General features: G+C 34.1%; 1 protein-coding gene across 4 annotated transcripts in view; it reads left to right on the top strand.

Annotated features, from left to right (window-relative positions):
• Positions 1 to 3878: 3878 nt before the first annotated feature.
• LOC101901007 (uncharacterized) overlaps positions 3879 to 25393 on the top strand; it is a 42817-nt gene continuing 21302 nt past the window's right edge. Inside the window, exons 1-2 of one of the 4 annotated variants that reach the window (XM_005179808.4) lie at positions 3879 to 4372; positions 21866 to 22556. In XM_005179808.4, the coding sequence (XP_005179865.1) occupies positions 22325 to 22556 (232 nt within the window). In that variant the 5' untranslated portion in view covers positions 3879 to 4372; positions 21866 to 22324. Of the gene's footprint in view, positions 4373 to 12630; positions 12786 to 12855; positions 13027 to 21865; positions 22557 to 25393 lie in introns of those variants that run through there. The other 3 variants (XM_020035475.2, XM_005179806.4, XM_011292701.3) reach the window with 3 other exon arrangements.

Raw genomic sequence — 25393 nt, 5'->3', positions numbered from 1 at the left:
TCCTTTAAAAATATTTTAAAAAATCCACGTATTAAATATTTAAAAATGTTTAAAATATTTAAAAAACACGTTGCTAGAGTCGTTAAAAGTATTGTTAAAAATCCACGATGCCTTACAAATATTGTTAAAAATCCACGTTGCTTTAAAAATATTGTTAAAAATCCACGTTGCCTTAAAAATATTGTTAAAAAATCCACGTGTGCTGGAGTCCTTAAAAATACAGGTTGCTGAAATCCTTAAAAGTAGTTAAAAAAATTCATGTTAATATAGTCTTCGAAATAATTCTTTAAAACTAACATAAGTGGAGTCCGTAAGGCAAAATTAACAAGTTAAAAAGCAGTAAGTTCGGCCAGGCCGAACTTTTAATACCCTCCACCATTTGCAACGAATTTGGAAATTTTTAAAAAATAAAATCCTTAAAAAATGCTTTTAAAATTTTAAAAATACCGAATATAGCCGTTATATTGGGGTCTATACGACGTGGACATACATAGGCATTGTTTGTCATAATCCATTACCATATTCAAATTCGAAACTTGAAATAAACAGTGAATAATGTAGCTAAAATCATGAAAATATCGTATACAAGGTTGTAACAGGCTGTAGCATCCATTACGAACTTCAAATACCACATCTCAAACAATTTCGGTGGGTATTGTACCTAAAATCGTCAAAATACCGAATATAGGGAGGTACTGATATATGGGGCCTATACGAAGACCTGGACCCGCACAGACAATTTTCTGTCACAGACTGTAGTTCCCATAACGAACTTCAAATACCAATTTTGAAACAATTCCTGTGAATAATGTTGCTAAAATCATCAAAATACCGAATATAGGGAGGTACTGTTATATGGGGGCTATACGAAGACGTGGACCTGCCCAGACAATTTTCCGTCTTATGGTGTAGTATCCATTTTGAACTTCAAATGCCAAATTTGAAACAATTCCGGTGAATAATGTCGCTAAAATCATCAAAATACCGAATATCGATAGGTACCGTTATATGGGGGCTATATGAAAACTTGGACCTACATGACCCATTTACGAACTTAACCTGCCTACTGGCAAAATATACATGTGTGCAAAATTTTAGCCATCTATCTCAATTCATTCGAAAGATAGCGTGATTACAACAGACAGACGGACAGACAGACAGACAGACAGACATACAGACGGACATCGCTAAATCGACTTAGAATTTTAAGCTGATCAAGAATATATATACCTTGTTGGGTCTGATATGAGTATTTCGAGGAGTTACAAACGGAATGACAAAGTTAATATACCCTCCATAGTATGGTGGAGGGTATAAAAATCGTTTATGGATCTGTTGGTACATAAAAATATTATTAAAAAAAATATAATCGAAATAACATTTGATACCATTACTGTAATTAATTGCCTTCCATAGCAAATGTACATCGTTTGGAAAATGCATCCGAAGTTTTAGACATACTTAAAATCTATAGGTTCCATTAAATGAAGGCTGATGAGATGGATTCATTATATTATAATAAGTAGTGGAATGCGGTTTGTCGCGAGGTTATTCCCAAGTTTTTATTTTCATACTTCATACATTGTACTAAATTTTCAGAATTTCATGGTTTTATTATACCCTCCACCATACTATGGAGGGTATATTAATTTTGTCATTCCGTTTGTAACTCCTCGAAATACTCACGTCAGACCCAACAAAGTATATATATTCTTGATCAGCGTAAAATTCTAAGACGATTTAGCCATGTCCGTCTGTCTGTCTCTCCGTCTGTCTGTCTGTCTGTTGTAATCACGCTATCTTTCGAACAAATTGAGATAGAAGGCTAAAATTTTGCACACATGTATATTTTGCCAGTAGGCAGGTTAAGTTCTTAAATGGGTCATGTAGGTCCAAGTTTTCATATAGCCCCCATATAACGGTACCTATCGATATTCGGTATTTTGATGATTTTAGCGACATTATTCACCGGAATTGTTTCAAATTTGGCATTTGAAGTTCGTAATGGATACTACAGCCTAAGATAGAAAATTATCTGTGCAGGCCGTACCCGCCGATATTCGGTATTTTGATGATCTTAGCGACATTATTTAACGGAACCGTTCCAAATTTGGTATTTGACGTTCGTAATAGATACTGAAGCAGAAAACAGAAAATGGACCATGTAGGTCCACGTCTTCGTATAGCCCCCATATACCGTACCCCCCGATATTCGGTATTTTGATGATTTTAGCGACATTATTTACCGGGATTGTTTTAAATTTCGCATTTGAAGTTCGTAATGGATACTTCAGCCCATGCCAGAAAATTGTCTGTGCAGGTCCACGTCTTCGTATAGCCCCCATATAACGGTACCCCCTATATTCGGTATTTTGATGATTTTAGCTACATTATAAACAAATTTTTCTTCAAGTTTCGCATTTAAATGTTGTAATAACTTATGACAAAAGTTGCCTATGCAGGTATACGTCGTCGTATAGACATTCGTCATTTTTAAGATTTTAACAGAATTTTTAAAGGATTTTTTTATTTTATTTTTTTGGAAATTGCCAAATTTGTACCAAATGGTGGAGGGTATTAAAAGTTCGGCCCGGCCGAGCTTACAGCTTTTTTACTTGTATATTATTCAAGTTTTTCGAAAATTTTTCATTTTGAAGTTTACCGAGGAGATAATTTGTAAAACCATTGCACGACGGATCCTCATCCAATTTTTCTATCCTAAGTATTTCAACGTCTCCACAGTACTTTCTCTTTAGTACTTTTCGTATTTTTAGTACGTATTTTCCTGTGCGTGGCCCTATCACTACATTTCAGATATCAATCCTACACTGAAACACTATCCGTTCACCCAATACCAAATGTCCCAAACTTAATTCTTATACCAAATGTGAAGATTTAAGCTCTATCCCCCCATACTACCAAATGGTACCTAATGCATATGTGTGTTGAACATACAGTTCGAGTTTCAGAAAGACCTTTGGTAAATCTATCGTTATCTATTTTCAACATAGAACTTTTAATATTAATATATTTAAAATATCTACTTTAAAAATCCATGATTATATGTCCGAAGGTCTTACAAAACAATTCTTAAAATCCATGATTATAGGACCCATGATCCTTCAAGTAATCTATTTAGAACTCCTCGATTGTTGAACTGAAAATCCCTCAAAGATATACTTATAATCTACCTAAAAAAATCCACGATTTTATAACACTTGGTTCTTCAAAACACCTCACGAAAAAAATAATGATAGATAAAACCAATTATCCTTCAAAACATCTACTAAGGCTTCTAAGATTTTAGACCCATGATGCTTCAATCTAATAAAAACTCCCCAGATTTTAGGACCAATTATCATTAAAAAGTCTACGTAAAAATCCACATTTATAGGACAAACTGTCGTTCTACAAATCCAGTTCAAAATCCATTGTTATAATACCAGGAGTCAATAATGTAAGCCAACTGGCATTGAACATAAAAAATGCCAAATTCAAAATGGAATAAAAATGTGGCCCATTATTTTGGTTCTCAACTTTCAATATATATTTTTAACAGATGGCAAGTATGTTATGTCTATATTTTGTTTGTACAGTTTAATGTTACTTATTGTTGACAAAAACCCTAATTCCAAAAGCTCATAATTTCCTTCTGCACAGTTGATTTATACCGCCTTAAAATATGCTACAACATTTAACCAAAAGAAAAACAAAGATTAACCATTTCCACACAGTTGCTCCGGATGAGTAGTGTCACTTGTAATGTGTACATTTATTGAGTGCAAAAATTGATTGTGCGTTTTCCTGCAACGCAAATTAATAAAATTAGCAAATAAAATCAATAAATTATTAAATAAAAGTGAGGGAAATCATTGAAAATAGTTTACGTCTATTGGAAAATCGTTAAACAATTTATAAAAAGTTAATTTGAGGGCAGAAAACACTGTCCCAAGGCATGACCATTGTGTCGTTGAGACCTCATCATGTCTCGTGGAATGAAGAAAAGCTTTTTTAATTTGTTGTAAATTTTCCGGCATAACAGACGTAAATTTGTCCTCTGTAAACGTGCAAAGCGACAGAAAACAAAAAAATAGTCACAGCTCTTGAGACAAATGAGAAGAAAATGAAAGAACAATCACAAAAACAAAACAAATAATTAAAGTCGGAAAAAGGAAAACGCAAACAGAAAAAGGAAGTGAGTTTTCTTCATTGGAAAAAAGTGTGTGAAATAATAATTAATAAAATAAAAGTTAAAGTTGTGAATAATTTAATATTTCGACAACCTTATAAAATTTAGTGCTTCGGAGATTAAATTATAAAAAAATCATTCGATTTTTCCAATATCCAATCCAGCAAAATTTACATTGTGAAGGTATACAGCTTTTATTTTTCCTCCATTGCCACCATCAATATTACATTGACTAGCTACTCCGGTTGTTGTGTCCCCCATCATTCTCGTCCCATCTAGTCAGTATCATCCAGCACCAACACGGTTACTGTCATCCACTCACCAGCCCTCCAAGAAACACATCCCAACTAATATCTATCTATCTACGCTACCTCTACCATGTCGTAAGGGGGAAGGAAGATTATGGATTTTCTTTTTCCAGAGATACATACGATTTAACTAACAACCGAGTGTTATTTTTCTATTTTCCTGCAAAACCCTTGCACCCGGCCAGGAGCCCCGTTGACGTTCCATGAAATGCCATAAATCTACTAGATAAATGACAACAACAGCAACACAAACATTTCTGTAGATTTAAATCAATTTACGAATCCACTTCGTAAGTGAATGTATTGGACCACGAATTTACGAGCAGATACCGGAGCTATAAATGGCGGGACAGACTGGTGCTGCTGCATATTTCTATTTGACGAGTAGTATTCTGGGTGGATTTGTGTTAGTGTGTGTATGCCAGCCTATGTTTATTTGATTTGTTTTTGCCTACCGGCATTTTTGCTTCATTTCTGTGCATGGTTAACTGACAACAAATTGTATTTGCTTCGCAGAGGTTTTGCTAAGTTTTTGCTTCAAGAATTTTGGGTGGGAAAAATTTTTGTCGTTCCTATAACTTGGAAAACCTGAGAAGGTTTCGGTGACCATTTGCTTATGGTAGGTTATGCGGGCGTAGCAAAAGTTCGGACCTATATATCCAACTTTACATAAGATCTCATGTTAGCACAAAAATTGCAATGTGTAAAATCTAAAGTTTTCCGTTTGGAATATGACGTGTTTGAAGAAAACTTGAAACTGATTTCAATGGTTTTAAAAATTTTAACCTTTTGAGAAGAGGTACAAGAAGCATTGCGGCAATATATTCCATTATCGCTCCTAAAATAATGTTGATAAAAACATTTTTATGGACCAAGTTCGGACTATATCTTGAAATTTCGCATGTGTGTCAATGGTGGTGTGATTCAATGTTAGTCTGTCTCTCCGTCTGTGAAAATCACTCTAGCGACTGATCGAATTGGATTAGGTTGATAAAATTTTACTCAAATGTGTGTTTGGTCTGCAGGACTTTTGGCATAGAAAATGGGCTATATAAATCCAGGTTTTGGTATTTCGTATTTTCTATTCACTGTTGGTACTAATGTCTATGACTGTTCAGAAAACATAGATAAAAGATTAAGAAACATTCTCATGTGATCGCTTGACTTAATTTTTGAACGGTCTAAAAATAATAATATTAGAAAAAGAAACAATATGTATGCAATTCAGCGGCCTTGTAGCTCTGCGACAGCGCAGATAGTAATCAATTTTTAACGATTAGAAATTCCAAGCGTCCATAAAAACTATTTGTGTGCACTGATAATAAAGGATCAATAAAGTCCACACATATAGATAGAGATGCATTCATTAGGTAGCACGCACTTAAGTGTTGGGACACAAGATCCCTCCTAGCGTGCCATTAGAATAGATAAGAAAGATTGTGTGTCTATGATTAGGTTAAGTCAGAATAGTTTAGTTTAGTTTAGCACTTAAGTAAGAAAAATTCTTTAATAAAATCAGAATTGAAATAGCACCCTAACGAAGCGGTCGTATTCTTTTCTCGCCCTATTAGATTGATCCGGCTCGAAGGACCAATGTTAGCGGAGATTTAAAAATACATTATAACCGGCCGGTTGTGTGTTTTTATTTCTCTGCTAACAATGACAGACAAATAACTATGCGGGTCCACGACTTGGTACAGTCACCATATAACAGTACCTCCCATTATTCGATATTTTAGCCTGTAACATGAAATTGTCTATGCAGGTCCAGATCTTCGTATAGCCCCATATATCGACACCTCCCTATTTTCGGTATATTGATGCTTTTACGACATTATTCACCGGAATTTTTCAAGTTTCCTTGTTGAATATTTTAATGGCTTATGACACAACTTGCTTGTGCATGTCACTCTTTATGTTCGGTATTTTTATGTTTTTATCAGTATTTTCCAACGTTTTTTTAATATCTAAATTCCTTTCAAATGGTGGAGGGTATTCAAAGTTCGGCCCGGGCGAACTTACTGCTTTTTTACTTGTCATACTTCATTCAATACAGATAAAAATATTGGTAAAATTACAAGAAAATCCAACATTTATATCCAATTCTCTGCACAATCAAAAATTCCGTACTCATCTCAGGATTCTGGTTGAGAGAAATGTTTAGATATAGCTAGTTGTAAAGAATCGTTGACATGTTTCGCAAGTTATGACAGATAACAGTGTTGAAAATTGTGACCCTTTGCGGGTGAGGTACCAGAAGGGTTTCGCAGATATATAGTGTTCCGATTTTTATAACAGATCTTGTGTTGATGGAAGCAAATATTTGGATTTGCAAAGTTGAAGCAAAATCGGATTATCTTTCCACTTACTGTGCAATAAAATATTTTTCGATCTTTTCGGGGGGAGGTACCAGATATTGCTCATCTCCGAACTCGATCTATGTTTGATAATACATTCCAATGTACCAAGTTTTGACCGAATTGGATACTCCCTTCGAGCGTTATAGTGCGCACCAGCCAGACAGATAGACGGACGGACAGACATCGCTAGATCAACTTCAAATGTTTTGAAACGGATTTGGTCCGAAGAGACAAGGAGGGTTTAAAACCCTTATTTCAATAATGCACAATTTGTCCCTATCAAATATTATATACGCTCTCCAACTTTATGGCTAAAGGATTGTGCAATGTTTAAAAAAACCGGACAATTTTTTTGAATACTTGTCAATGGAAATGTTGGATATACGTTGGGGAGGTACAGATGGTTAGATAAGATCCATATTCACACTTATTTGAATGTAGGTGCGACTGTTACGCAGTGCGAAGTCAAAGAAACTTGCACGAGGGTCACTCTAAAGCTGGGGTTTTGGAAATTGAATACTTTCTATTGGAAACAAGTAGAAAAAATGTTCGACCGAGCCGAACTTATAATACCCTCCACCTTAGGGTAAAGGAAACATTAGAACCCATTATGACCCACAAATACCAATTTTTAGACATATTCGTGGGAAAATGTGGCAAAAAATATAAAACCACAAAATATTGAGAGTTATCGCTATATGGCTATACAAAAAAGTGGACCTATACATACAATGTTTTGCCAACGGAGCTAGAGCCCATTAGGACCCACAAATACCAATTTTTAGACAAATCCGCGAAGAAATGTGGCATAAGTCATCAAAATACTGAATATTGGAAGGTACCGCTATATGAGAACTATACCAAAACGTTGACCTATACATACAATGTATATGGGAGCTATACCAAAACGTGGACCTATACGTACAATGTTCCGCCATAGAACCCATTATGACCAAAAAATACCAATTTTTAGACAATTCCATTAGAAAATGTGGCAAAAATCATCAAAATACCAAATATCGGTAGGTACCGTTATATGAGTGCTATACCAAAACGAGGACCGATATATAAAATGTCCAATACCAACTATCCTAGAAACAATACAAGTTGTTCTGCTAAATTTTGACGCTCTACTTCAAATGTTGTGGGCTGTATCGTGATTTCAACAGACGGACATTGTAAAATCTACTTTTATGCCGATTATGAATGACAAAGTTAATATACCTTCCTTTCCAAGGTGGTGGGTATAAAAAGCAATGAGCTGGAATTTTGAATTGAATTTTGGAATGAGAGTCACTGATAGAGTACAGTAAATTTGATGTTCATATTGCTGATGAGATCTGTATTTGTAACTTGACTTTTGTTTGAAAATGCATCCCATATTTGTACGAAAAGGCATTTGTAAGGCTAAAATTCTGAAATTTTATATTGAAGTCACTGTTGATTTCTAAGGTTTACATATAGAAAAGTTTTGGACAGAACATTTGGATGTATGAGGTTTTGATTAAAAAATTTTGTCAAATTAAACAAATTGTGCATTTTGGATACTCAAAAGTCCTAACACAAACTGACGGACGGAATCTGGTATTTTAAGATGGACTCTCCGCTGACAAAGTAGCGGACACATGCTCGTAGCCTATATTCATATAAACACAAATTATTGTAAAGTGTCTACTCTTTGTCTCGTTTGATTTACAATTTTACATAATTATAAAGTCTCACCCTCACTTTCTGTTTTCATTAAAATGCCATTCCATGCTTTGAGTTATTGCATCTGCATATGGTTATCTGCATTCCCTACAAATGCACAGCGTCAGCGATGACAAACCCACCATTTGCTACGCATTCTCTTCCGTCGTTTATCTCAAACGGTATTTACACAGACCTGACAATCTCTTCTTTCATTCAAGCTCCATGAATGCCTTCTGATTTAATGACTGGCTGAGAAAATTATTTATTGATTTTATGGGATTTTTCGCGCGAAATTAATATTCCAAATGTGTGTCGCTTGCTTGCTGTGCGACGACAGTGACGGACGGAGCGAATGAGCTAAATCAATCAGTTAGTCAGGCAGTCAGTCAGTCAGTTATTTTTAGTTGTGATTCTAAATGCATCCTAGAAATTCTTGGCCAATGAATTACGTTGAGAGATGGTGGTTTTCTTCCAAATTGGAATGCGGGTTTTTGATGTTGTGAGTTTGCTACTGATGCTACTCGGATTGGTAGTTTTATTTTGTCACACCGTCACCACCACCAGGCATGACATGTATGGGCGCGCAAGTGATGTCAGTTCCAACAATGTATTGCGTTTTGGCACGTTGGAACGGCCAACCCATTTCAGGTGGATTTATTAGCTTGATTTATATGTAAAGCATTAATTGACATATATTTTGTGAGAGAATCCCGGAACTGTTTGGGTCTTTTGGTATTAAGTTGAATGAATGGTAAGAAGTAAATTTTTAATTATAATAAATGTTTTATTAATTCAGAAAGACCTATGTAAAAGTATGATTAGATTTTATTTTTGAGCAATCGAGGATTTCGATTTAATTTATTATGTCTTAATTAGAATAAATTGAGTTTAAATTAAAAAATATTAAAATAAATATTATTAAGTACCTTAATATTTTTGTCAAGCAAAATTACCAAAAAGTGTAATATTTTCACAAGTGGCACTTTTATACACTTTCTATACAGGGTGAGATAAAAAAATTGCAACAAAGTAATTTATTATATTTATACCCTACAACACTATGTGTTGGGGGTATTTTAAGTTTGATTGGGCCACAAAAATTATGTAACACCTCGAAATATTGGTTTCCCACATAGGAAAGTATATATGGATCTTCCTATCTCGCCGAGCTGAGTCAATCTAGATATGTATCAATTTTTCCATTAAACCGCGAATATATTTAATCCCGACGAAATCACAAATAGGACAAACAGGTCAATTCTGAACGTTACGTAGATGCCGATAGTAAATATATAAGATATATATAGCGAAATATATACAAAGGAAGGGGATGTTAGCTAGATTGCTTATATCTCAAGAATGGCTGGACCAATTTTTGCCAAATTTTGTCAATTCAGAGTGCCCTCTAGGCATAAAAGAATAAAATCGCATAAAAAGATGACAATAATGATGTTGATATAGATTTTGCAGTATCTTGTGACATTTTTTATTTTTTAATATTTTTTATCCGATCGTCACGATCTTTGGGGTTGAAATGGACCAACAACCGTTACAAAGGTCACAAATAGAAACCAAAAAAAAACGAAATCTCGCATGAAGTTAGAGTTTAAGACAGCGGGTTGAAGGACTACTACTTTTGTGTGAAAAAAATACCAACACTTCCATTCTACCGAAACGATGAAAATAAGTTACAGGCGATATCCAAAATACACAACAAGTCGAACTTCTGTCTTTTTTTGCTGATTTCGTTGACGAATATAGCCAAATATCGTATACATGAAAAATCATATAGATGAGTCCAAATTTAGAGATGCAGAGGCGCTTCTTGCTTTTAGAGATGATCAAAAAAAAATTAACGCAAAAAATGTCGGAAACAGCATCCACTTTTAGAATAAGTTTAGATTTGTTCGAATTGGTCACTTTTGACACGAATTATGGCCTTCAAACGGCCAATGAAACCGTCACACGCAGCCCGAATGTTGCTCTACCGTATTTTCGCCCATTCCCGACGAAGCGCTTACCTGAGGTGATCGACACTTTGGCATTTTTTAGTGCCATCCTTGCTTTCCAAAATACTCCAGACACAATAGTCCAACGGATTTGTATACGGAGATTTTGGTGACCATTGTGCGCTGAAAATAAATCGAGGAACCTGTTGGAATGTCCTAGGTCCGCGGCCAAAACGTTTGCGTGCCCAAGGTTTTAATACACCCTCCAGAATATATTCGGCATTTATTCTGATGCCACGGTTGATTAATACGGGCGGAAAGCGACCATCGGCTGTTATGGCGGCCCACACCATCACCATGGTCGGCGCTTGAGTTCTAGTGGCCAACCGAAGGTGCACATTTTCACTGACCTCTTTGGCAAGTAAACACGATCATTTTGTTTATTTATAAACTACTGGACAACGAATGTTTTCTCATCGGAGAAAACCGAATTCGGCAATTACCCACTTTCAACCAAGCGAAGCAACTCTTTAGCTCTTTCGGTGTAAGTTCTTTCACTTTTTGGAATTTCAATGGCTTTACCCCAAGCTTATTTTTCAATATTTGCCGAATGGAATATTGCGATATGTTCAACTCACGAGCCATTTTTCGGCCAATGCGACGCTTGTTTCGATCAAGTCGCTTCTTTACTTTTCGAACCTTTTCTGCAAATGTTGCTGTTTTCTTCCGTCCACTTCATTGACGTCGGGCTATGCTACCAGTATCACGGTAACGAGCGAAGGTACGAGACACAAAAGATTTATTCACATTTAAATGCTGGAGTGCTCTAACGATAGCCACTTGTGGCCAAATATAAAGAAGCCAAATATAAAGAAATCACATTATCACGCTGGAATTCCATCACTAATAACTTTCGTTCTGGAAAATTCTCACCAAAATGTTTTTGTACGCTTGTAAGCAATATAATGAGCTGTCACTGGAATAATTTTAACAACCGTCGGGCGAGTGGCTTGGAAATGACAGCAGTCTGAAGTCGGTTGCAGTTTTTCCATCTCACCCTGTATATCCTCTGCGGCCTTAAAGCTTTTGAGGTTTAAAGCAGAAACTTTGAATGCCCTCCCTATATGGAGGGAATTTTCAAAAAAAAAAGTCCTTTGAAAAATATTGAAAATTGGGATTACCATAATCTTAAGGTCTTTAGGCAGACTTGGACCTATATATGCAATTTTGGTCATAGCCCATTACGAATCTTAAAGCAATTCCGCTAAATAATGTCGCTAAAATCATAAACAGTTATATTGGGGCCGTACCAAAATTTAGACCTATATTGACAGGATGGATGTTTTCTTACATATTAGAAACCCATTTGCAGGAAATTTATGTTACATTTGTGACCAAAATACAAAAAAAATTAAATCTGTCGGTACAGTTACATGGGGGCTATAGCTAAATGTAGACCAATATAGCCCTTTTTGAAAACCAAGAGTCATGTAGACCTAACACACATCTGAGTAAAATTTTATCAACCTACTTAATTTCGTTCGGAAGCTAGAGTGATTTCCACAGGCAGACGGACATCGCTTAACCGTGATAGAATTTTCAGCTGATCAAAAATATGTACATTATGTGGGGCCTACAATTTTTATTTCGAGGTGTTACAAACGGAATGGCAAACTTAATATGCCATTCCGTGATGGAGGGTATAAAAAATAGTAAAATTATAATTTTACGATCAGTTGACAACACTCTTCATACACTGACAGGCAAAATTTAAGTCTGCTGCATTTAGATATGTACCAGCACCGTGTACCCCCAAGCAAAACAATCAGACAGTTATAAAAACCGAATAAACACAAACATAAAATTCAAAATATCCATCGTCCATCGTCAACATTGCCGCCTTCGACACCAAAACAGAAGAAAATCGCAATCATCATCATCATCGGCAACAGAATCAGCAGCACCAACACCATTGCTATCGTCGTCGTCATCATCATCGCCTCCATCACCATCACTACTACTACAACTACTATCCCAACAGCACACCGCACCAACAGTACTCAGTGCTGTAGTTGTGGTGGCCAATTACCACCGGACAGGAGTTTGCAACACAATTCGTAATTTTATTTCAGTACGAAACGGGAATTCAACGAGAGCGGTTGTTCAATACGGCTGACGACAGCGACAAGCCAAGTGCCAAGTAGTTCAGCGCGACACAACAAATCAAGAAGTCATAAAAATAATAATAACAACAACAACAACAACAAAAATAAACTAAAATAATTCGGTAAATTGAGTAGCGAACAAAAAAAAAGAAATCAGAGAAAAAAACACCAACTAAAGAATTGAAAATTTTTTTTTGTGAAAAGAAAGAAACCGAAAAAAGAAAAATTCACAACTAAATTGAAAAGAATAAAAGTGACACAAGAAGCGAGCAAAAGCGAATGAACACAGAAGACGCTCGCTCAGTCCAAGCGACAAATCCCAGTAACTGATGAAGAAAGAAATCACTTCCATTCTTTCGTTTGGTATCTTCTCTTGCTATCTCCCTGCGTGTGTGTGTATGGCTGTGTGCGTGTGTTGCAATTTTAAATCAAGATAAATTAAAGTCATTCAATTGTAATTGGTGCTGATGCGGCTGTTGCCACAGCCAGTCAGCCAGCCAGCCAGCCACAGTAGTACCAGCAGCAGCACCTCCACACCAGCTGTTCCCCTCCGGCCGGCCGTTGTTACAACTACTACGAATGAACTACTGCTGCTGTTGGTGCTGTTCATAACGATAATGGTGATGGCGATGGTGATGATGATGACGACCAAAATGATTATTGCTATAATGGCTTATGGCCACCAAAGCAAGCGACGAATAAACGAACGAACATACCAATCTAAACTGAATTGAACTTGTGCAAAAACAGCAACACATTTTCGGAAATTGACTATGAACGACAGCTGAAAGAAATCATTGATGCTAAAATGACATTTTATTGCTACCAAACAAGAAAATAATAACTCAGGGTAAAGAAGAGTAAAGTTTTGGTTTGAGTGAACACAGGTTTCCTTCAGAGCTTTCTGTATTGGTGTCAATAGCCTCAAAATGTCACACAGGTTGCATTCAACTCTACGCGTGTGGCCCATAAAAAAGTTGACATTCCGAAAAAATTTTCTATAGACTTCTTCATATCTCTTATTGAAATTTTTTGCTTCGTAAAAGAAGATTTCTCAAAAATAATATGTAAGGCATAGAAGCTGTGTGAAAGATTTATAAAATCTCCCCAATGAGATCTCTTTTAATATATACATATTACGCGGACATAAACCCTCTACGGCATAATTTTCTGAAAATCCTTAATATATTTTCAGTGGATAACGCCGGTTACTTATATGAACAAAATTTTTTTAAATTTAGTATTTTTTGACCCTGGGTATTTTCTCAGTACCAAGTATTTTTTTGTTCGTTCTAGGTAGGAATCAACCACGTTGAGGCGTTTACACATCCGTAACCTGCGTGACCAATAAGTTCTAGCATCGTACGGAAATAGTACAATTTTCGAAATTATTTACGCCTTTTGTTTGGTATAATACAAAACAGCGTCCGCGATCCGAAAACACTTACTCTTCGCTAATTTAAATTCTAAAGCCTCCACATCATTTTAATTTTCGCAAAGGAAATCAGTTGTTATTACTTTTAAGAATTAGGTGAATTTTGGTAAACATATCAATACTCTCTCCCTTTTAACAAATGCCAAACTTCCGAAATGTAGATTTACTCTATCAATATAGTACTTTTGGTACTATTTTAAACAAAATAGTACAAAATTGTGCACTTTTAGAACAACCTACAGTCACATTAAGTTCGACTTGTGAAATATCATTTCCGCGGAATGTTGTTGTGTTTCGTTAGACAAAACTACCTACCAATATTCTCCTCCGAGAAGGTTTTTATACCCTCTGTCATATGGCTACAGAGGGTATATATCATTTGATACGGTCAAAACGTGCCTAGTCGAAATAACGGTTTTAGACCCTAGGTCTCTTTGGACCAAATCCGTTTCAGAACATTTGGAATCGATCTAGCGATGTCCGCCCGTCCGACCGTCTGTCTGTCTGGCTGGTGCGCACGATAACTCTCGAAGGGAGCATCCGATTTAGTCCAAACTTGGTACTTCGTAACATTTTTATCAAACTTAGATCGAGTTCGGAAATGGGCAATATCGGTCAACTCCTAATGGTATCTCCCCCACAAATTGTCGAAATTTTCAAAAAATTTATTTTCTCCGCAGAAAGAGAAATTATAAGCCGATTTTGCTTCAACTTTGCAAATACTAATATTTGCATTAAATCTAGGTCAGGTGTGAAAATGGACAATGTCAGTTCACTCCACTCCATGTGATATAAGAGTCCGATTGTCTTCAAATTTCACACATGTCAATATTTATGTTAACCCAAGGTCTGATGTTAAGATGGAATATTTCGGTCCATTCCTTCTGGTACATCACCCACAAATGGTCGAAATTTAAAAAAAAATATATTTTTTTTTGCACAGAAAGAGAAACGATAATCCGATTTTGCTCAAACTTTGCAAATCTTAATATTTGCGTTAAAGCTAGGTCAGGTGTGAAAATGGACAATATCGGTCCACTCCATCAAGTACCTCCCCCACAAAGGGTCAAAATTTGGAATAATTACAACTCCTATAAAATGTGATGTATGAGTCCAATTGTCTTTAAATTTCACACATCCCAATATTTTTATGAACCCAAGATCTGTTGTTAAGATGGTACCTTCTTCTTCTGGTACCTCCCCCACAAATGGTCGAAATTTTAAAAAATATATATTTTTTCCACGGAAAGAGAAATGATAAGCCGATTTTGCTTCAACTTTGCAAATACTAATATTTGCTTTAAAGCTCGGTCAGGTGTGAAAATAAACAATATCGGTCCACTCCACCAAGTACCTCCCCCACAAAGGGTCAAAATTTGGAATAATTACAACTCCTATAAAATGTGATGTATGAGTCCGTTTGTCTTTAAATTTCACACATCCCAATATTTTTATGAACCCAAGATCTGTTGCTAAGATGGAATATATCGGTCCACTTCTTCTGTTACCTCCCCCACAAATTGTCGAAAATTTTCAAAAAATTATATTTTCTGCACAGAAGGAGAAACGATAATCCGATTTTGCCCCAAATCCTAATATTTGCGTCAGTGCTAGGTCAGGCGTGAAAATGGACAATATCGGTCCACTCCACCAGGTACCTCCCCCACAAAGGTTCAAAATTTGGAATAATTACAAATCTAAAAAAATAATCCGATTGTCTTGAAATTTCACACATTTCAATATTTTTTAAACCCACGATCTGGCGTTAGGATGGAACATATTGGACCACTCCTTCTGGTACCTCCCCCACAAAAGGTTGAAATTTTGAATTTCCATTAAGCTCATAAAACGCGAAATTGAATATTTCTGCCGACACAGGATCTGTTAAAAAAAACGTAGAGATCAGACCATTCTTTCTGGTACCTCCCCAAAAAAGTGTCAAAGCTTTGAATAACCAAAACGTTTATAAAATCCGAAATAAGCATCAGGTTCTCTTTATATATCACACATCCCATTATTTCCACTAACAAAAGATCCCTTGTGATTATTTTGAATATCCATGAAGCTCATAAAAAGCGAAATTGGCATCCAATTCCATTCGAGACTTGGTACATCCCAATGTTTCCGTCAACACAACACAGTCCAAACCTGGCACGTCGCAATATTTATATCACATTTATTTAGGTCCGATACGAAATGGTCAATATTGGACCATTCCTTCGGAACCCACTACATAAGGGGTTAAACCTTTGAATAATTTTGACAGAAGTAAAAATATTTTTAAATAATCTAGCATTGGCTGAGGGTATATATCTGTCGGCAAAACCGACCGATACTTTTTTACTTGTTCTATACATAAAATAAGCTTTATCACCAATGAAGGTGCTTTCCATACCTTCAAGTCATCATATATTCAGACGGGTAGACGAATAAACTTGACAATATCAACTGTAAATTTTCTAAAATATTTTTATGTATGTACGTATATATAAAAATGTTTTGTTAATGAGTAGCATTCTTTGCCGTTTCAAATTACTTATTGCTCTTAAAGTTACAATGTTAAATTTATAAATGTTTTTTTTTTTTTTTTGAAAATGTGTTTTGTGCTTAAAAATTGGCTAATTTTGTGACCACAAATGGTCATACATTGCCATTTCAATTTCTGGAAAAGTGATCATACGTATCTGAGAACAGTATAGCATTGCGTATGATTAATCAGATTTTGTTATTTATAAAATATATAATTAATTCATAGAAGGGTATTACGAACAACTATTTTCAGCTGAGGTTCTAAAATAAACAACACATGTCAGAAGCTAGATGGAGCATTTATCACCCATACTCATTATTATAATACTAATGAAAGATGTTCTCTTCTTCATCAATTATAAATAAATAAAATTTTCCAAAAAAAAATTATTATTAAATTCGAATTAAAGAAGTACATTTTCACTAAAACCAATTACTCAAAGAAATCTATTTTTATCATTCCCCCTCGCTCTCCCTCTCTTTGTACTTATTCCGGATATAAAATGCAAAAGATTCACTTTATTCTTGCGTACTGAGAGAACTTTCACCCAAAAACCAAACATCGCAATAAAATTCTGCGGTGGTCGTAATAAAAATATCGTAAATTTCATTGAATGACTGGCTGACTGACTGGGGAGGGTCAAAAATGACTGAATAACCACATCATGATGTCCACATATATGTATGTTTGTACATATCGTCCGTCCGTCTGTTTGACATACAACAGATTAATTGAAAACTAGACTTAGTTGTCATACCCATACACGTCTGTGTGTGACATACGCAGCAGGGCGACTGTTGGAGGGGTTAATTGACCCCTGCACTTAAATCTGATCGCATACAAGGCTGTTTCGGGGTCTTTTGCTTTATTGTCAACGTGTGCGTGTGTGTGTGTATGTGTGACCAAAAAGATATATCTGCAGAGAAAAATAAACCTCGTTTTTAGGAAAGAGAATGCAAAAGAAAGACTAGAATAGGTATAAACAAACAAACAGATAAGAAATAAACAAGAGTGACCGCAGTTGCTCGTGTTTTTCACACATCCACTAACCAGCGTTAGACAAATTAATTTCAATTAAATGCGCTGAGACGACAACGTCTAAAAGTGAATACCTTTTAAGTAGGGTGTTTAAGTGCGGATTTATAAATACACATTACAATGAGTTTTTTTTTATTCCGAACTGTAAACAATATTTGTGAAGTACTTTGTGGAAAGATTGCACTAAGGTAGATAGTAGGAATGATGAAATATTCAAAATTGGACATTTGAAATAGAAATTCAATGATAGCCACACTTCCCGAAGGAATATCATAAATTAAAGTATCAGAAAGAAATTCATTTTTTTTTTGAAAAACGTATGAGAAAATGGTCTCCTTTTTTACGGTAAATCAGAGATCATGTTTGTGTGGTATTGCAGTTATAGAAGTATCCAAAAGACCAGCTATCATTACAAACCTATGAAACGGTACGAAATTTAAAATCTTTATAAAATCTCCCATTAATAGAATATATCGTCATTTGTCTGCAGACGGGTTATTATTCCTTTTGTAACATCCCTGAATATCGTAGACCCCAAATCAGCATAAAATTCTAAGTCGATTTGTCGATGACCGTCTGTCTGTTGAAATCAGAACACAGCCAACATTATTTGACGTAGAGCTTTAATAATTTGTATCTAGGATGGTTGGTATTGAAAATGAGATATATCAGTCCCACATATAACGGTACCCACCGATATTCGGTATTTTGCCACATTTTACACCGGATTTGTCCGCAGAACATTGAATGTGTAGGTCCATGTTCTCCTGTAGCGCACATATAACGGTACCCACCGATATTCGTTATTTGGATAATCCTAGTCACAATTACTTACATTTTTTTTTTTTCAAATTTGGCATTTTATCCAAACGGTCTTATTTGTATACGCACATGCTTGAATTCAGATACTTTTATATAAAAATATTTTCTTTACCCAATGGTGTAGGGTATTAAAAGTTCGGCCCGGCCTAACTTAACATTTTTTTTTACTTGTTTAAATTAAGTGTCATAAAATACTGAATTCTACCGCCAAGCTACTCCAGACACTTTATATGTCCTGTTAATTCTTTTTATACCCTCCACCAAAGTATGGAGGTTATATTAAGTTCGTCATTCCGTTTGTAACACCTCGAAATATACATTTTAAAACCCATATACCTATATACTATATATTCATGATCAGGATAAAATTCTATGTCGATTTAGCGATGACCGTCTTTCTCACTCTGGCTTCCGAATGAATTGAAGAAGGTTGATAAAATTTTACTCAAATGTGAGTTTCATCTGCAGACCTTTTGGTATTGGAAATGGGTCAAGTAGATCCACGTTTTGGTATAGCCCCCATAAAATGGTACCTCCCTTTTTCGGTATTTTGGTTATTTAAGCGACATTATTCACCAGAAATGTTTTAAATTTGGTATTTGATGTTCGTAATGGATACTACGGCCTAAGACAGAAAATTGTCTGTGCTAGTCCAAGTCTTCGTATAGCCCCCCATATAACGATACCTCCCGATATTCGGTACTTTGTTGATTTAAGCGATATTTCTCACCGGAATTGTTTCAAATTTGGTATTTGAAGTTCGTAATGGATAGTATAGCCTAAGACAGAAAATTGTCTGTACAGGTCCACGTCTTGGTATAGCCCCCATATAACCCTATATTCGGTACTTTGATGATTTTAGTGACATTATTCACCGGAATTGTATCAAATTCCATATTTACAGTTCGTAATGGGCACTACAGCCTATGATGATTTTAGCGACATTATTCACCCCAATTATTTAAAATTTCGTGTTCAAATTTCCGAAACAGATCCAGGTCTTCGTATAGCCCCCATATAAAGGATACCTCCCTATATTCGTTATTTTGAGGATTTCAGTGACATTATTTACCGAAATTGTTTTAAATTTCGTATTTGAAGTTCATAATGGGTACTACTCGTACAGAATTTGATAGGAAATTCCTCTGCAGGTCCAGGTCTTCGTATAGCTCCAATAATAACGTACCTCCCTATATTCGGTATTTTGATTATTTTATTTACATTATTCAACGGAATTATTTCAAATTTTGTATTTGCACTTCGTAATGGGTCCTTCTGCCTGTGACATAAAATTGCAGGTCCACGTCTCCGTATGGACTCCAAAAAAGTTAGCTCCCCATATTTCGTATTTTTAAGGTTTTAACATAATTTTTAACAGATTCTATTTTTATTTATTATTATTATTATTATTATTATTATTATTATTATTATTATTATTATTATTATTATTATTATTATTATTATTATTATTATTGTTATTATTATTATTATTATTATTATTATTGTTATTATTATTATTATTATTATTATTATTATTATTATTATTATTATTATTATTATTATTATTATTATTATTATTATTATTATTATTATTATTATTATTATTATTATTATTATTATTATTATTATTATTATTATTATTATTATTATTATTATTATTGTTATTATTATTATTGTTATTATTATTATTATTATTATTATTATTATTATTATTATTATTATTATTATTATTATTATTATTATTATTATTATTATTATTATTATTATTATTATTATTATTATTATTATTATTATTATTATTATCATTATTATTATTATTATTATTATTATTATTATTATTATTATTATTATTATTATTTATTTTTTTATTTTTATTTATTTTTTTCGAAAATTTCCAAACATAGATCAGGTTAAGGATGCGTGTTAGTTTGAACTACCACTCCACTCGATGAGAAGGAGATGGAGGAAAATAGAGAAGAAGGATGGAGTTAGAAGATAGAGAGAAGCAATTTATAAGAGTATATCTACGTTGTGATCAGAACCATTACTGTAGTATGTTTTCTAAAATTTAGTGTCAAAACCATTTTTTTATATCCTCTCACATAATTGTGCAGGGTGGAAACAATGGATACCTCTAATCTCTTTATTATTTCATTTTTTGTCTGTCTAAGCATTATTCAATTATTGTTATTATTTTTTAATCAATAATCACTAACAAATATTAATTTCAAAGCTAAAGGGAAGCAATTACTTGCGTTTTGTTATTAATTAATTTTAAGTCTCAAGGGAGTTGTAATTTCAATTAAAGTAAGCACTTTCATTAATTTTATTGCCCCATTTGAATTTATCTCAATTATCAGTAGATCAATTTCTTTCTGACCGAGTTTAAATTACATTTTTTAAATTTTGTCAACTTTTTAGCCTACTAACCCACTATTTCATATAAGCAAACTAGTACACGGTACTGTTTTTCAAGGTACCGATTTTGGCCCCTGGAAAGCTGATTAAAAAATCCTATCAAAATTTTGATTGAGGAAAAGTTATTATGCGTTACGTGTTTATGATGTTTTTCAATTCACATTCCTAGCTAAGCAGTTTTTCCTATATTAATTTTTACATTGTTTTTCCGATTGTTATTCGTTATGCAGTTGATTTTTTTTTTTTATTTTGGAATTCCGATTGCACAACATTAGCTGTTGCATCACGTCAACATTGTCATAACCACAGTTGTCACTTTGAAAACCAAAAACGTTTTATAGTAAAAACAAACAAAAAAATACATTGCTAAACATTTATGGTTAAAACAAGCCTAAAAACATAGTTTTGAATGGGAGCATTCAACCCGCTGCTTTCTGGCGTTGGTTGTCAGCTATAATTAGAAGCAAAAAAAAACTTGTTTTTTTTTACCGACATAACAATATTTTTACATTTTCTGGAAATTACAAAAATGCAGTTTACAATATCAAATGAGGATGGAGGAAAGGGGGAGAGGGTTCGGGTGTTATTTGAAAATTGTGTAATTAGATAAAATGTTAGGAAAATTTGAGAGGGGGGATATGAAGTCCAAATGTGTAATTCCTAGTGACCCAATTGTTGTTTATAAAATACAATGTAATACACCTGCTAAGAGCTCGATTTGATTTCCTTTGTTACAAGCTCAAGGTGTGGGGTATGTTATGACTCCAACCACAAGCTTTCTCCCTCTCTACTGGTTTTTCATAAAATTCCATAACGAAGTGAATTTTCCAATCACGGATATAACACAAGCCATTGCACCACACACTCACACAGGGAGATCAAGATAACCAGGTGAAATTGCCAATCGATCAGTGGGTTATTTAATCACAGAAATATTTATTGATATTTTATAATTACAGCTTGCAGTTAACAAACAATTCGTGGCAATATAGAAAAAGTGTAAAACTCCAACAACAACAACAAAATATAATGTAAATACTTGAAGACAACCACAACAACAACAACAACAACAACAACAACAACAGAAAAGATAATCAGCCAATTTAACAAACAAAAGCAATCTACTAAACGATCTCCGTCTTTAAAACAAAAGCAAAACTGACAAGTGAAACAATTAAATAAAAAAAATACTAAACAATGTTTATTAACAAATAATCGACATAATTATACAACAATTACAATAATAACAAAAAAATATTTAAAGAAAAGTCGTGCCATCAAAATTGCATTTTTAAAATTGAGATTCGTTTTCGTGTAGCTTGATAAACTTATCGCAATCTATTGCAAAAGGGTTAGAAACGCCCTAAGAGATTTTTAAAAAATTTTTAGAAATAAATTCCCAGACTTTCAAAAACAAAATGTGGCTCCAGTGGTCTTTGCTTGTGATCTCGGTGGCTTCGGCCTCAGTTCTACAAATCGATCAGAATCTCAAAAATATCAAATTAATTGAAAGCAAATTCATACCGGATGTCAATGTTCTGCCAGCAGATCAGTCTATAAATATAAATGATGAAAATTGGCAACAGGTTCGACGTTTCATGGAGGATGGCTTGCCAGTGTTGGAGATTTATGGGTATAAGCCGCAGAGAGGTAAGACAAAAATTATTGCAATACAATTATTTTAAGATAATTTTTTGGAGGGACATTAGGGCGGATTTTTTAAGAATCTATTCTTCATGGGTTAGTTTTTAACAAAAAAAAAGTGTTTTTCAAGGAGAAACAATTTTTTTTTAAAATAATATTTTTAAAAAATATTTTGTTAAGGACCAATGGATTTTTAATAAGGCATACATTTTTTTAATTTTTAAAAACACATTTTGATTACCAAAAAAAAAAAAAATTAAAAAATTACATAAATTTTGGACGACCAAAAAGTGGATTTTTTTAAATATATTTTTATTTATTTAAAAAAAAATATTTTTTTAAATATTTTAAAATATTTTTTTGTATTTTATATATATTAATAAAAGAATAAAAGTAACGATTCACCAACGCTCAGACTAAACGGCTAAGGCTAAGAATCTTGAGATTTTGGGTGAGGGTCACTCTTGGTCCGAAGGGATCAGATAAGGCTGGATTTTCAGAAATTCGTACTAGAACGAAATGAAAAGCATAAAAAGGTACAACATATGGTACCCTTTGTATTTGAGGAAGCAGTAGAGCTAGAACTCTTATATTTGGATAGAGGGTCTCTGATGGTGTATGACGGATGTATGAAATGGTTTTTGGAAGTTTGCACTCTAAGTGTACGAAAAATCCTAAAATGTATTACATTTGGTACCATTTCGTATCATGTGAACGGTTAGAGCTAAAAACTTGAAATTTGGAATGGGAATCAAGGTTGAAATTTTGGGTGATGGACACTATTGGTCCGAAGGGGTCAGATAATGCTGGTTTTTTCGGAAATTCGTACTAGAAGAGTACGAAAAGTATTAAACAGTACAAAATATGGAAACTTAAGAGCTAGAACTGTTAAGTTTGGAGTGAGGGACACTGATTGAGTGCATGATGGATGTGCCAAAGGGTTTTTGAAAATTCGCATTATAAATGAACGAAAAGTACTAAAATGTACTAAATTTGGTACCAAAAAAACGTGAAATTTGGAATGGGAATCAAGGTTGAGGAGTAGAGTAGATGTAAAGACGTAGGTTTGGAAGTGTTGACTCGCGTATACGACTAGTACTAAACGGTACTAAATTTGGGGCAATTTGAATTTGGAGAAACGGGTGGAGCTGAAATCCTGAAATTTGAAATAAACATAATTGGCGGAGTGTAGAATTGATATATAGGAAGTTTTCAATATTTGTACATGTGTGCTCGAAAAGTACAATAAAAAGTAAAATAGTAAATTTGGTACAATTTCGATTTGGGTGAACCGATAGAGCTAAAAAGCTGAAATTTGGAAAAACAGTTACTATTGGAATGTAGGACTGAGATACGGAGATAATTTTAGAAATTCGTACTTATGTGTACTAAATGGTACCAAATTTGGAACAATGTAAATTTTAGAATCCTGAAATTTGGAAAAAAAATAACTATTACATTGTAGAATTGGATTATGTAGGAAATTTTGGAAATTCGTACTTATGTGTACGTAGTGGTACTAAATTTGGTACAATTTCCCATTGAGTGAACCGATAGAGTTGAAATTCTGACAATTGAAAATAAAGTTGCTATTGAAATGTAGGACGGAGGTATGTAGGTAATTTTGGATTTGGATTTGGATTGTGTACTAAATGGTACAACGGTAGAGTTGAAATCCTGAAATTTGGAAATCATATTTTTATTGGATTCCATAACTACATACATCCTAGTTATAGAAATTTGTATTTATGTGTGCTAAATGGTACTAAAATAGAGCTGGTATCCTGAAATTTTGAAAGAAGAATACTCTCGGAGTGTTGGATTGCGATATGGAAATTAATACTTATAAGAACTAAAACGTACTAAATTTGTTCACTTGAGATTTGGGTGCACCAATAGAGCTGGCATCTGAAAATTTGCACATGGGCACACATAATTACGAATTGCCAATTTGGATTCGGGTAAACCGATCCTTGGTAAATAAAATTTCTATTGGATTGTATGGAAATTTGTACTTATGCGTATTAAAATATTAAAAATTCGAATAGAACCAATGGAGGTGGGGATCTGTAGTTAAGATATGAAATGTGTAATATAATTGTTCGGAAAATACTATGTGGTACTAAATTTGGTGAAGCCATAGATCTGGAATCCCGAAATTTTATATTGAGGAACTGTAGGTATTTGGGATTAAGATATGCAGATGGTTTTGGAAATGTGTACTATAATTGTTCGGGAAATAGTAAGTGGTACTAATTTGGTTGTTGAGTGAAGGGATAGAGCTGAAATTCGATATGTATGTCACTGTAGGTCTCTGGTATTGAGATATGGACGTGGTTTTAGAAATGTGTACTATAGGTCCTTTTGAATATCTTCATATAATCACATTCTGAGTCGATTTATGCAATAACGCCTTTCCGCCTGTTGGTCTATGTAGACAAAGTACAGTTGGCATTTATTATCCGATAGAGGTGAAATTTTCCATTTATTTGGCCCAAAGACGGGCCCTATTGAAATTCATGAGAATCGGTCTAAATTCAGATATAGCTCCCATATACATATTCGTCCTATTTCAATTGTATTGTGCGCCATGTGTATAATATTCATTCAAATAGGATGTATTTCGGCACGTACTACCGAATTCAGCCTAGAAACAGGTACTTCATATTTTGTAAAAATCTGCTATAGCTCCCATACATATATTTCATCCAATTTGGTGTTTAAGTTCCTCCCATTTATAATGAGCGCTCCAAAACAATAATATTTGGTAACAGATACCTCATACGGCTCAGAAATACTTCTGGCAAATTTTATAGAAGATCGGTTCAGTTTAGATATAGCTT

Source organism: Musca domestica, unplaced genomic scaffold (genome assembly GCF_030504385.1).
Source record: "Musca domestica strain aabys unplaced genomic scaffold, Musca_domestica.polishedcontigs.V.1.1 26, whole genome shotgun sequence".
NCBI classification, from domain to species: domain Eukaryota; kingdom Metazoa; phylum Arthropoda; class Insecta; order Diptera; family Muscidae; genus Musca; species Musca domestica.
The sequence above is the reverse complement of the archived record's forward strand: the minus strand, read 5'-3'. Positions and strand labels throughout refer to the sequence as shown.